This window comes from Mchenga conophoros, linkage group LG8 (assembly GCF_057382185.1).
Source record: "Mchenga conophoros isolate Kocher_MC1m ecotype Shallow Benthic linkage group LG8, M_conophoros_male_GT1.1, whole genome shotgun sequence".
NCBI lineage: Eukaryota > Metazoa > Chordata > Actinopteri > Cichliformes > Cichlidae > Mchenga > Mchenga conophoros.
This window is the reverse complement of record NC_140533.1, coordinates 18,976,079-18,987,882: the sequence shown is the minus strand read 5'-3', so window position 1 is coordinate 18,987,882 and position 11,804 is coordinate 18,976,079. Positions and strand designations below refer to the sequence as shown.

The 11,804-nt window shown below is 42.7% G+C and overlaps 1 protein-coding gene across 2 annotated transcripts; it reads left to right on the top strand.

Annotated features, from left to right (window-relative positions):
* The first annotated feature begins 320 nt into the window (after positions 1-320).
* Positions 321-11,439, top strand: LOC146568602 (myosin light chain kinase, smooth muscle-like). 2 transcript variants are annotated; one of them, XM_085284719.1, is made up of 18 exons: positions 321-424; positions 681-1,041; positions 1,593-1,691; positions 5,355-5,513; positions 5,612-5,746; positions 6,168-6,212; positions 6,303-6,433; positions 6,527-6,683; positions 6,766-7,074; positions 7,197-7,293; positions 7,392-7,595; positions 7,787-8,004; positions 8,661-8,784; positions 9,636-9,788; positions 9,946-10,075; positions 10,200-10,281; positions 10,453-10,593; positions 10,821-11,439. In XM_085284719.1, the coding sequence occupies exons 2-18, from the start codon at positions 891-893 to the stop codon at positions 11,024-11,026; spliced, it is 2,541 nt and encodes an 846-aa protein (XP_085140845.1). In that variant the 5' UTR covers positions 321-424; positions 681-890; the 3' UTR covers positions 11,027-11,439. The 2 variants fall into 2 exon arrangements, with proteins under 2 accessions (XP_085140845.1, XP_085140846.1); XM_085284720.1 differs by lacking the exons at positions 5,355-5,513; positions 5,612-5,746 and having other exon boundaries at positions 324-424; positions 10,821-11,436.
* Positions 11,440-11,804: the final 365 nt, after the last annotated feature.

Sequence of the window (11,804 nt, the reverse complement as noted above, 5' to 3'; positions counted from 1 at the left end):
CACATGGCCATAAGGTAGACCAGAGAAAACCAGTCTATAGCTGGCAACTGTTCAACAATAGAGAAATGAAAGCACACCTTGGAGACACACCCAACCAGCAGCTTTCCCATATAGAATTAAAGGTGTCTCATTTACAAGTGGTGCTCAGTGTGGTCACATGGTCTCTACTTTCTGTAAAAGAAAGTCAACCCCACAAACCCACAGTTACAGAGATTCACTTCAGTGACATGTTTCAATGTTGTGTGCTGCTCACCTGAGTGAATGCACAGTAGAAAAAGCTGTCCTACTGGCTCTTCTTGATTCCTGCGGGGGCTCTGGCGGTGTGGCTCCGCGGGGAAATATAAGAGAGTAAAATGGCTCAAGGAAGTTGATTGTGGGAACTATACTCATGGTTTGAGAAGAAATACTATTTATATTCATGCAGGTAAGTGTTTTTTTACTCTCCTTTGGTTTGTGTTGCTTTTAATCCTCACCTTATTGCGTTCTTTTTCTCTTCAGCTTGAGTGTTTTCTTCCTCCCACACATTTCCTAACCTCTCTTAGTGCCTCCTTTGTTTTCTGTCACATGTGTTTCTGTCTTTCCTTCTGTTCTCGGAGCAGAGGGTCAGTGGGGGCTGGACATGTGTGCTTCTAATTATCCGTCTGATAAAACTGACCTTTTTCCTGTGAACTTTGGGGCAGAGGGGGAGGCAGTGATTTCAGAGGAAAGCAGTGGCTCCTCCTGTTTGCATCTCAAAGGACGTGCGAATGCAGACAGGGTGAGCATGCAACACATCAGATTCACACAAGGATTCTAGATGGAGCGAGCCTAAACGCAACTAAGAGAAGAACAGGAGGCCTAGATGAGTGCCTGATCTACAGCTGCTGACTTGCTATCATCTGAAATCAAAGATGGACCAAGATGGGAAGGCACCAAAGACTTTTGTGTCCACCTTACGATTTGCCCTCAAGCCTCAACCGAACCAACAGAAAGAGAATGGACTGGGTAACATTAAGAGGAAGTTGGTGGGAAACAACAAACTGAGATTTTCATCTGCATCAGGTAAGGCCTTGAAAAAGATGTGAAATGTTAACTTTAGTGCATTTGAACTAAAAAATAGAACATGTCTCACCGGGTGCACCCCTTTTGTCTGTGTTTTAACTAAAACCGTCACAGAGCGCTGCAAAGGACAAGAAGAAGCTCTACTTTGTAAACTGTATAGACAGCCCGCCACCCCCTCCCCTCATCCCCCTAATGTACACAGTCTGATGGCAGTCCTCCATCCACTGGCAGCCACCCATTTCCCACTCTGCTGGACATTCCAACACCAAAATAAACAACTGCAAACACACATTTTAAAAAAAAACACGACATCAAATTCCCCACCGCTCACAGCTGTAACTTGTGTTTATTACTCAAACAGCAGATGAACTGAGACTCAGTGGAAGATAGTGATCTTCAAATACATTTTTGGCAACACACACACACACACACACACAAAACATGAGGCAGTGATTTAGGGTTTGATAAGATGCTCTGTTCTGATTGGGTCAGTGACAAGCAAAAATATGTGAAAACTAAACCCTTTGTCTTTCACCTTTTTCTTTGTAAAGATGCCAAACAGGCACAAGTTCAGAGTTTGGAAGCACCTCGCTTTGAAGAGCCACTCAGAGACTGTACTGTCTGTGCAGGAAGTGATGCTGCCTTTAAAGGTATTTAGTATTTAGTATTTATTTATTTATTGTCATTGTCAAGAACAATGAAATTGCGTTTGGGGCTTCCATACAACCCAAAAAAAAAGAAGAAAATAATAAATACCCCTTAAAACCCAAGTGTACATATTTAACCCAGTGTGACTCCAATGCAATAAGACAATCCTTAGCAATAATGTTCGTAGAAATTCAGACAAAGACCTGAGAAACATGACAAAATACAACAATGCAACCCATTCAATATTATTGTACTGTGAGATATGATATCAGATATGATAGTTATCTATTTAAGAAAGAGGGGGGGGGGGGCAGGAGGGGGAAGAGAATAAAGATATGATGCACCAATGCAGACCAGTTCATTGCTATTAAGAAGTTGGATATGGTTATTGTCCGTGAGAGGGGGGCAGAGAGTTCAGGAGCCTCACAGCCTGTGGATACAGGCTGTTGGCCAGTCTGGATGTTCTGGCCTGTATAGACCTGTACCTTCTCCCTGAGGGCAGCAGATGGAAAAGGTGGCGCGCAGGGTGATGTTGGTCCCGCAGGATACTGTGCACCCTCCTCAGACAGCGAGTGGGGAAGATATTACTGATCTCTGGCAGACTTGTTCCAATAATTCTGCCAGCTTCTTTCACCACCCGCTGGAGTGCTTGCTGATCGGCCTTGGTGCAGCTGGGGAACCACACTAGAAATCCATACGTCAGAACGCTGCTGATGGCACAGTTGTAGAAGTTCAACATCAGAGATCTGGGAATGTGTGCGCTCCGCAGTCTCCTCAGGTAGTAGAGGCGCTGTTGGGCCTTCCGTACAACTGAGGTGATATGGTTGCCCCAGGACAGGTCCTCGGTCACAGTTACCCCCAAGAATTTAAAACTGCTCACCCTCTCCACCGCCTCACTGCCAATGAAGAGAGGCAGATGGTTGTTATGACCCCTCTTCCGGAAATCTACAATGATCTCCTTGGTCTTTTTGGTGTTTAAGACCAAGTTATTGTCGTGGCACCATGACTCTAGTTGTTGCACCTCTGTCCTATAGTTTGTCTCATCATTGTTGGATATAAGTCCGAGCACTGTAGTGTCATCTGCAAACTTAACAATGAGATTGGACGCGCAGGAGGAAATACAGTCATGGGTGAAGAGAGTGTATAGCAGAGGGCTCAGAACACACCCCTGAGGGGCACCGGTGTTGACCACAAGGGTGGAAGAGGTGTTCTTACCCACTCTGACACTCTGTCTACGGTTAGTGAGGAAGTCCACAATCCAGTTGCACAGAGAGGAGTTAAGTCCCAGTTGGTGGAGTTTGGGACGGAGTTTGTATGGCCGGATGGTATTAAAAGCCGAGCTGTAGTCTACAAAGAGGAGCCGTGCATAGGTGTTCCTGTGTTCCAAGTGCTTCAGTAATGTGTGCAGCACTGTGGCGATCGCATCCTCGGTTGACCGGTTCTCCCTGTATGCAAACTGGTGCGAGTCCAGGGATGGTGGAAAAGCAGCTCTGATGTGTTTAATGACCAGTCTCTCCAGGCATTTGGCGGGAATGGGGGTGAGTGCCACAGGTCTGAAATCGTTCAGACATGTGACATTTGACTGTTTTGGGATGGGAACGATGGTTGCTGCTTTGAAACAGGATGGTACCAGTGAACAGGACAACGAGGTGTTATATATAGAGGTGTTATCACAGGGAGCCAACCGATGAGCATTTCCTGGCTATACAATGGTAAGTGACTGATTACATGTAGGAGATGTTGTACTTTATTCAAGTCCAGGTTATTGTAACTTTTACAGTAATCTACTATATAAATTACAGTTATTTACTGTAATCTGGAATGCAGGAATTTATTGTATTCTTATACAACTTTGGTACAAACATTGGAAACGCACAAAATACAGCATGATCAGCCTTTTGAATTGATTGCTGATTGATAATTATTGACAGAAATCCTTTATATACTGCTGTTCTGTGGAAAGTATTGAGCCACCCCTCGAAATAGGTGCAGTGATTTAGTGAAACATGCAAACATACAGTATACAGTATGTAAGGGGAAAGTTTTCACTTTTATTCTTTAACACAGCATTCTTGTTATAGCTTTAAGCAGTCTTCAGGAATAGTTCTCTGGGCTTCCTGAAGGACTTCTTTGGATGTTGGCTGCCTTTTGTTCTGTTCTCTGTTAAGATGATGCTACAGTAATGTTGAGGTCCAGGCTCTGGGGAGACTGATAGACTGATGATCTATGATGAATAGTGTTCCATTGTGTGTTTTCTATTCAGATATGCTTTCACACAGCAAACCTTGGGGCCCTGTGTGGGCCATCATGGGCATGTTTGCTTGGCAGTGTGTTTGGGATCGTTGTCACGCCAAAAAATGAAGTTGTCACCAATCAGGTGCTTTCTAGACGATATTGCATGATGGATCAAAATCTGATGGTACATTTCTGCATACATTATTCCATATTATGACAGGATTTTCACCACTGCTGGCTGAAATGCAGCTTAAAACCACAGCAGAGCCTCAACCATGCTGTAGACACTCACAGTTGTATCTCTCTTCTTATCTCCATACATACTGACCATGCTTTGAACCAAACATTTCAAATTTGGATTCATCACTAGATAAGATTTCTTGATTTTGTGTCCATTTCTTGTGTAATTTGTGTAACTTCACAATTTGGCTTCTTGACAGCCACACTTCCACTGAGACCATGTCTGATGAGACATTAGTGAACACTAGGTGGATCATTTGAAAGGCGAGATGCCCTCTTCGGTCCTGTGCCGGGGCTTTGCTGGATTTTTTCCCCCCAAGAACTTGATTTGTAACATCCTTTTCATATGAGATGGATAGTTGTGTAGAATTGCCATTTCTTCTTTTCTATTCTTTTGAAAATGGTCAGGTGCAAGGACTTGACTGACTCAGTTGTGCAATGAGTCTCATGTCAGAAAAGCAAGTAAAAGATTTGAAAGACCTTCAGGAAGCCTGGAGAACTATTGCACAAGATCACTCTAGAAAACAATTTAAAAAAAACCCAGCTTCTTGGAAGCAAAATATAAAGAAACGAGGGGTGGCTTGACACTTTTTCGCAGTACTGTATGACTCATGTAACAGCCGTGCATTTCACTAGAGTGGTTTGTCTAGAATTTCTGGTAAATCCCCCCAAAATCTAAGAAAACACCAGCAGACATAAAAAGTGAAAGTGATTTAGGCCCTGAAGAAGAGTCTACAGACTGGCTAGAAATATTAAGAAAGGAAAATACAACACTTATTTCAAATATCACCCAAAACAGAGAGGGATGGTCAGATAGAAGAACGACAGAGTTAGACAGTGGTACATAAACATGTGGGGAGTGAATTGTGTGGAGAAGAAAACCATCTCTTGGCATAAGTAAAGGGTAATTTGGAGTCACCTGATCCAGCTCTAACTGTAAGTTTTATCAACACGGAAAGTTTTGTGTCTAATCTTAAAAGTAGAGTGGGAGTTTGTCTCCTAAATGTGTCTCTGGCTCCCATTCTACTTTTGGAAACTCTAAGACCCACATGGAAGCCAGTAGTCTGAAAGCAGAGAGGTCTTTTTGAGATAACATGATACTATGAGGTCTGTTAACTAAAGCAATTATATAATAATTAGTTCAAGCATTTCAGTACAACTGTAATAAAACCATACTTGTTCATGTTTAGGTGAGAAACTGCGTTCGAGTAACATTTCGAGTAACTTCGAAAACGGTGCTGCATGTCTGAGCCTGACCCGGTGCTCACCTAAAAATGCCGGGAGGTACACCTGCATAGCTGAGAATCCTGCAGGACAACAGTCGAGCGCTGCTCTGTTACATGTCAAAGGTAACATCAAGTCCAGAAAAGCCACTAATAATCAGCACAGCAGCATAGAAATGATCTGTTTACAGTGAGCCTGATTCACTCTGTTAACAATGAAACAGCAACAAAGGAAATTCCCGGAACAATCAACCGTGAGCTGCGCAGTGAGGTCACATTCAAGGCTGTGTCACATGAAAACGCTGAATTGTTCCCAGTTTCGGCAGGGGCAAGGCAAAGCAGAGAAGAAAGGGACAATGGTAGGCTCAATGATGACCACTCGTTTAACTTCCTTAAAATCTTTTTAATGTTACACACGCATTAAAATCCCCAATTGTTCTGCTTTTATTCCTGCCATGAATGCTATTAATCCTGTGAAAATAATGCAAATTTATAGCAAATATGCTCATGATAATAGAGGGCAGGGAAGAGGAAACATGCATGCCGACAAAACAAACAAAATGTTGTGTGTTTGGTTTTTAAATTTCAGTTTTAAGCAGGCTGTAAAAGAACTGTTGCAGTCTATCCCATTTCTGGCATGTGCTTATTTACAACTATACAAAAAATCTTGTTTTCCAGTTCAACCAAACTTGACTGCTTCACTGCCATTGGTTAGTTCCTTTTTAAATTCTCACATGATAGCACACCTGTGAATCCAATCTACTTCCTCAATCTCCACAGATTTTAGAGAAATCAGTCTTCAAAACCAGGTACCAACCAGTAAAGGTAGGAACCACATTATGTATTGAACAGCACTTAGCTCAGGCTTTATTATTATTTTTTTCTTGGACACAAACTAGCTCTGCTTTTCTTCAGGACCTCCTGTGGAGTTTGTAGACCCACCAGAGCAGGTGGAGGTTCGAGTAGCTGAGCAGGCCCTACTGCGCTGTGAGTTCAAGTCCAGCTCTCTCCCTGTAGCTTCCTGCTGGATTTACAACAGGGATAAGGTAAGAATGTTAGACTGGTTGGGCTTTTTTTAACATTTTATCCATAATTTTACCTTTGTCTTAACTTACACTTCTGGCCGTCTCTGACTCCAGGCTATATTCGGAGGACAGCGGATGTCAATCAGGACCACGCCAAATCATAGCAGTGTGCAGATCTTTCATGCTGATCCAAAGGACGCAGGCTCCTACACAGTCATTGTACGCAACAGAGCAGGTTCTGCTCAGCACACCATCTCCCTCAGTGTTGTAGGTGAGATAAATTCCTGACACGAATGCCCACAGAGAGACTTTGGATATTAGCAATTTCTCGAAAATGTTACATTTCTCCTCAGACCGACCCAATCCGCCAGCATCCCAGCCTGTTGTTTCCCAGCTATCCACTCAGTCCCTGGTTCTGTCCTGGTCTGGCCCCAACTACGACGGCGGCACGACAATTTTGGGGTACATCTTGGAGGTCTGTAAGGAGAGCTCGGACAAATCTGAGAGCTGGACTGAATTAAGTCGTTGTAAGAACACATCCTACCACGTCCAGTCAGGACTGGAGCCTCTGGGACGTTACCGCTTCCGAATCAGGGCTTATAACTCTGCAGGAATCAGTGAACCGAGTCAGGAGTCTGGTTGTGTCAAGATGGCAACTGCCAGTGAGTACAATATCTGCATGATTTTTAGCAAAATTTGATTTTGTTTTTATTTCCTAAGTAGTATTTTGGTGGTACCGGTTGCGAGATGTCTTTTTTGTCATTTCTTTTATTTGTGTTAAAAGAGCAAAGGAAAGCGGAGCCTGAGTCATATGTCATCGTGACCCCTGACACCCAAAATAAAGTCAGGGACCACTACAATGTGCATGAGAAGCTGGGAGTGTAAGCATCTCTAACTGTGCATCCATATCTAACACTTTCAGTCGTGAGGAATTAGAACCCTCCCTTAATGTTTTTGTTTTAAATGTTCACATTTCCAGAGGAAAATTTGGTGAGGTGTACCGGATAACCCAAAAAGAGACGGGTCAGGAGTGTGCGGGGAAGTTCTACAGAGCTCGGACCATGAAAGAGAGGAAAGCGGCTCGCAAAGAGATTGAACTAATGAACAAGCTTCACCATCCAAAACTCGTGCAGTGTCTGGCTGCATATGATAGTCGTTCAGAGATGGTCATGGTCATGGAGTAGTAAGTCATCTTAGTTTAGTAAAAGCAAACCTCTCTATTGTAGTGGGTACACTCCACTTAAAGATATCATTAGGGGATTTGTGGTGGTAGAAGGTATTTTACGAGAGGTTAAATGCATTACATCTATTAGAAGTTCAAATTTGATGGTCACATACCATTGCATGCCCCTGAATGGTTATTTGCCTGCCTAGCATCGCAGGTGGAGAGCTCTTTGAACGCATCGTGGATGAAAACTTTGAGCACACAGAGCCCACCAGTGCCCGCTACATGCAGCAGATCCTGGAGGGCATGCAGTATGTTCACAAACAGAATATCATTCATCTGGACCTCAAACCAGAGAACATCGTCTGTGTGGATACAACTGGTACCCGCATCAAAATCATCGACTTTGGTCTGGCTACTGAACTGGGTGAGTTTGATACTAGATTTTGAAATGTCCTACTAGGTACAGAAAAGAAAAAAAACTTGCATAACTGGTTGGTATATCATTATCAGTGCACAGTTCAAAAGGGGAAGGCCTTGTTTACACATATTGCACATAGTGCTAAAGACCAGACCAGATGTTTCGATTTGGATGAAAGAATGCCACCGCTAAAGGTTTTTCATCATTCCTGACAGAGTTTTCTACTCATAAATGTATCTTCGTACGCTTTCAACCTCTTGAACTTTTCCATGTTTTAGTTTGAAAACGCAAGAAGAATAACACAGCATGCATGCATGAAGATGACACCAGGGAGTGTCTAAATTCCTAGAGATCTACAATGCATGTCACATCCCTACAGGTCTTTAAATAGATAATTGCCGAGCTGCTACTTTAACTCAGTAAAGGTATCAAGGCATGTGGAGCGAATTCATGCGGGAAATTTCAGCGTTTTTCTCCAGATGCAGCAGCTCCAGAGTGGGTGGTCTGTTTAGAGGTGATTAGAGCCTTCTGTAAATAAGTTAAAAGAAACAAATATCATCTGCAGCTCTGTCGATGTAGCTCAGGAGGTAGAGCAGGTCATCTTCTAATTGTAAGATAAGTTTGAGAGTGACATTCTGAAAAACTCTTGTTGTCTTCTTCAGAGGAGGGTAAGTCGCTGATGGTGATGCATGGCACGCCGGAGTTTGTGGCTCCTGAGGTTATCGGCTATGAGCCTGTGGGCCTGGAAACTGATATGTGGAGCATTGGAGTTATCTGCTTCATCTTGTAAGTAAAACTGCAGTGAACCAGTGTGTCAGTTAAATTTATTTCAAACGGACAATGTACACATGTTCCTGGCATCCTGGTGCCATTATACATTCTTCTACAATTGAGTCTAGTGGCATCAGTGAGCCATCTACTGTTGCTTCCTTGGTATGAGCCCTAACAAGAATGAATGGAAAAACGATATGAATGTATCTGCCTTGAAGCAGATGAGCTACAGTGGCAGAAAACAACACTGAGTACCATTCCTACCAGCTAAGTGCAAAAAAACTGAGGTACAATTTGCACAGTGTCACCAAAAAATTAGAAAAACATTGCCTGATGCGATCTTATTTTTTACTGCAACATTCATATGATAGTAAACCACATGAAAGTATTGATCCATCCCGTCTTGTATCAATACATCAGGCTGGTGCTGTGATAGTGTGGAGGGCGCCTTCATACCAACTGCACATCACAGTCTACCCATTACTTCAGATGTTCATCCTTCACACTCTGAATAAACCTTAAACTGGTTCCTTGAACAAGACGATGAGCTCATTGTACTCAAACGGCCTCCATAGCCACCAGATCTCAATTCAATAGAGCACCTTGTGTTGAAAGAGTTAAGTTACATCACGGATGTGCAGCCAACAAATCTACAGAAACTCTGTGATGCTGTCATGTCAATATGGACCAAAATCTGAGGAATATTTCCGGGACCTTGGTGAATGTATGCCTCAAAGAATTAGGGAAGCTCTGCAGGCAGAAGGGGTGCAACAATATAATACCATTTTTGGGTAATGGAGCTTCAAATGAGGATGTGTAATTTCTGTGGAAGCTTATTTGCTTTCATAATGTTTATCCTTGTCTAGACTCAGTGGAGAATCACCCTTCCAGGGAAACAGCGATGCTGAGACTCTTGCTCTCGTCACTGCTGCCAGCTACGAGTTTGACCCAGAGAGTTTTGAGGACATCTCTGACCAAGCTAAAGACTTTATCAGTTCCCTGCTGCAAAAGGACCGGAGGTTTGAATGCCTTTGCCTTTCCCCATCAGAAACATCCATTTGTAGTTCAATAAATTAAGTACTACTAAACCGTCTGACCAACTGTGAATATTAATATCACAGACATTTCAGCAACCACATACACTTGCTCCTTTATCTCCATCCACTTCGACTCTAGACGCAGGCTGTCATGTACCGAGGCGCTTGCCCATAGCTGGATGGCCTCTTTCACCCCTCTAAACCGCAGGCCCACCAAGTCCCTCAATAAGGAGAAGATGAGGCATTTTCTGGCCAAGCACAAGTGGAAGGTACCTGTTTTTTTTTGTTTTTTGATTTTTGTATTTTTTTAAGTACTCCTATCAGTCCTCAATCTCAATGCATTTTTTCAAAAGGTTTGGTCAACCAATTCTATTTTTCCTTTTAAACTTCTAGAAAACTGGCAAGGCTGTTTTGGCCCTAAAGCGAATGGCTAACCTCACCAGCAGCCCAGTCTCTGCTGGCAACTCCTCAGAGGGTAAGACGGATAAAGGGACACACATACACACAATAGCCTCCCATGTCCTAGATCTACATGGATGTGACAGATGAGTCGCTGTTTCAGACTGTCACTTCAAGTTTAGCCTCTTATGATCAGTAAAGCCTTGTTTCCATGTTATTCATCGTCATCATCCGCACTCTCATGTAGAGCCAAGCTGGAGCCAAGAGGCAGAGGAGGCCATCCGGTCGCTGGATAACCAGCTCCAGATTGAGCCTCATTTCCAACAGGCCCTGAAGGACGTTACCCTCCCTGTAGGAGCAGCTGCTCAGCTGACATGTGTTATCAATGGTAGAGTAACAGATTAACATATGTACAAAGAACAACGTAGGCCTACAATCAATATATGTAGTCATTTATTTTTAAACATGTACATTTCTCAATTATTAGAAAAATACCTCAGTCATCACAAGTCATTAGCACAAACAATAAATTAATCTGCTCTCTGTATTTGAGGATTTTTTTTTTGTCTTGTTTTGTATTCTTTTGGTGTAAATTTATATTTTTTCCAATCCTAGGGTATCCGCAGCCAGAGGTGAAATGGCTTCACAATGAGAAGCCGGTGCCTGTATCTCGCAGAGCGACCATAGAGCATCATGGAGAAGGGCTCTGTTCTCTGGTTCTGGCTGATTTGAAGTTTTCTGACTCTGGGGTGTATGTATGCAAGGCCAGAAACAAACTGGGGGAAGCAATGTGCTCTGCCAAACTGAAAGTGCGACCGTAACAACTTTTCTTCATTGCAAAAAGGACCAAGCTGAATTTTTGTCTTGTCGGTATATGAATGGACAGTCACAAACTCCTGATTTCACGTAATTTCAACGCAAATACACGTGTGTTACCTTGTCTGCTGGATAAGGTTAGTACAGATGCCAAAGTAGTTAGTAGTGCACTCAGAAAATCTGTATTTATGTGTTCAGCTACTAATGCACAAGGTGTTGTACTGATAGGTTGTTTATGTCTTTCTCCTGTGACTGTAATCACATTTAAAAAAAAAAGTGTACATTTAAACAATATTTAGCTGTGTAAGATGTATTAAACACTGAAGATTTTAAAAAGCTGACTTTCTCAAAAATAAATGTTCTAAAATAACTCATGAAAGTTTTTCACATTCAAAGGATGTATGCATTTATTATCCACCATTAAAGTGTTCGACGTCGATTATGTTACAAACCAATGTTCTGATAGGAAGATGTTGGTCTTGGCTTTCATGTAGCTACTTTTACTCATACCTACCCAAAATATTCTTGCAGACCAACACACCTTCCTCCTGGCACTCCCCAATGGCAGTGGTCTGCCCAAAACGACAATGTGCGCCACAATACCTCCCCTTACATTGGAAGCAAAAGCAACAATCATCAGGTAGTTACTGACCTACAGATGCCAAAACGTGCAACCGACAGTACACCCTGTAGATATCCTTTATCTATGCCAGATCTGCCAGAGGGAATCTGTACAGCATTCGGCAGCTAGCTTAAATGTTGTCTAATTGGTATTGATGCAAG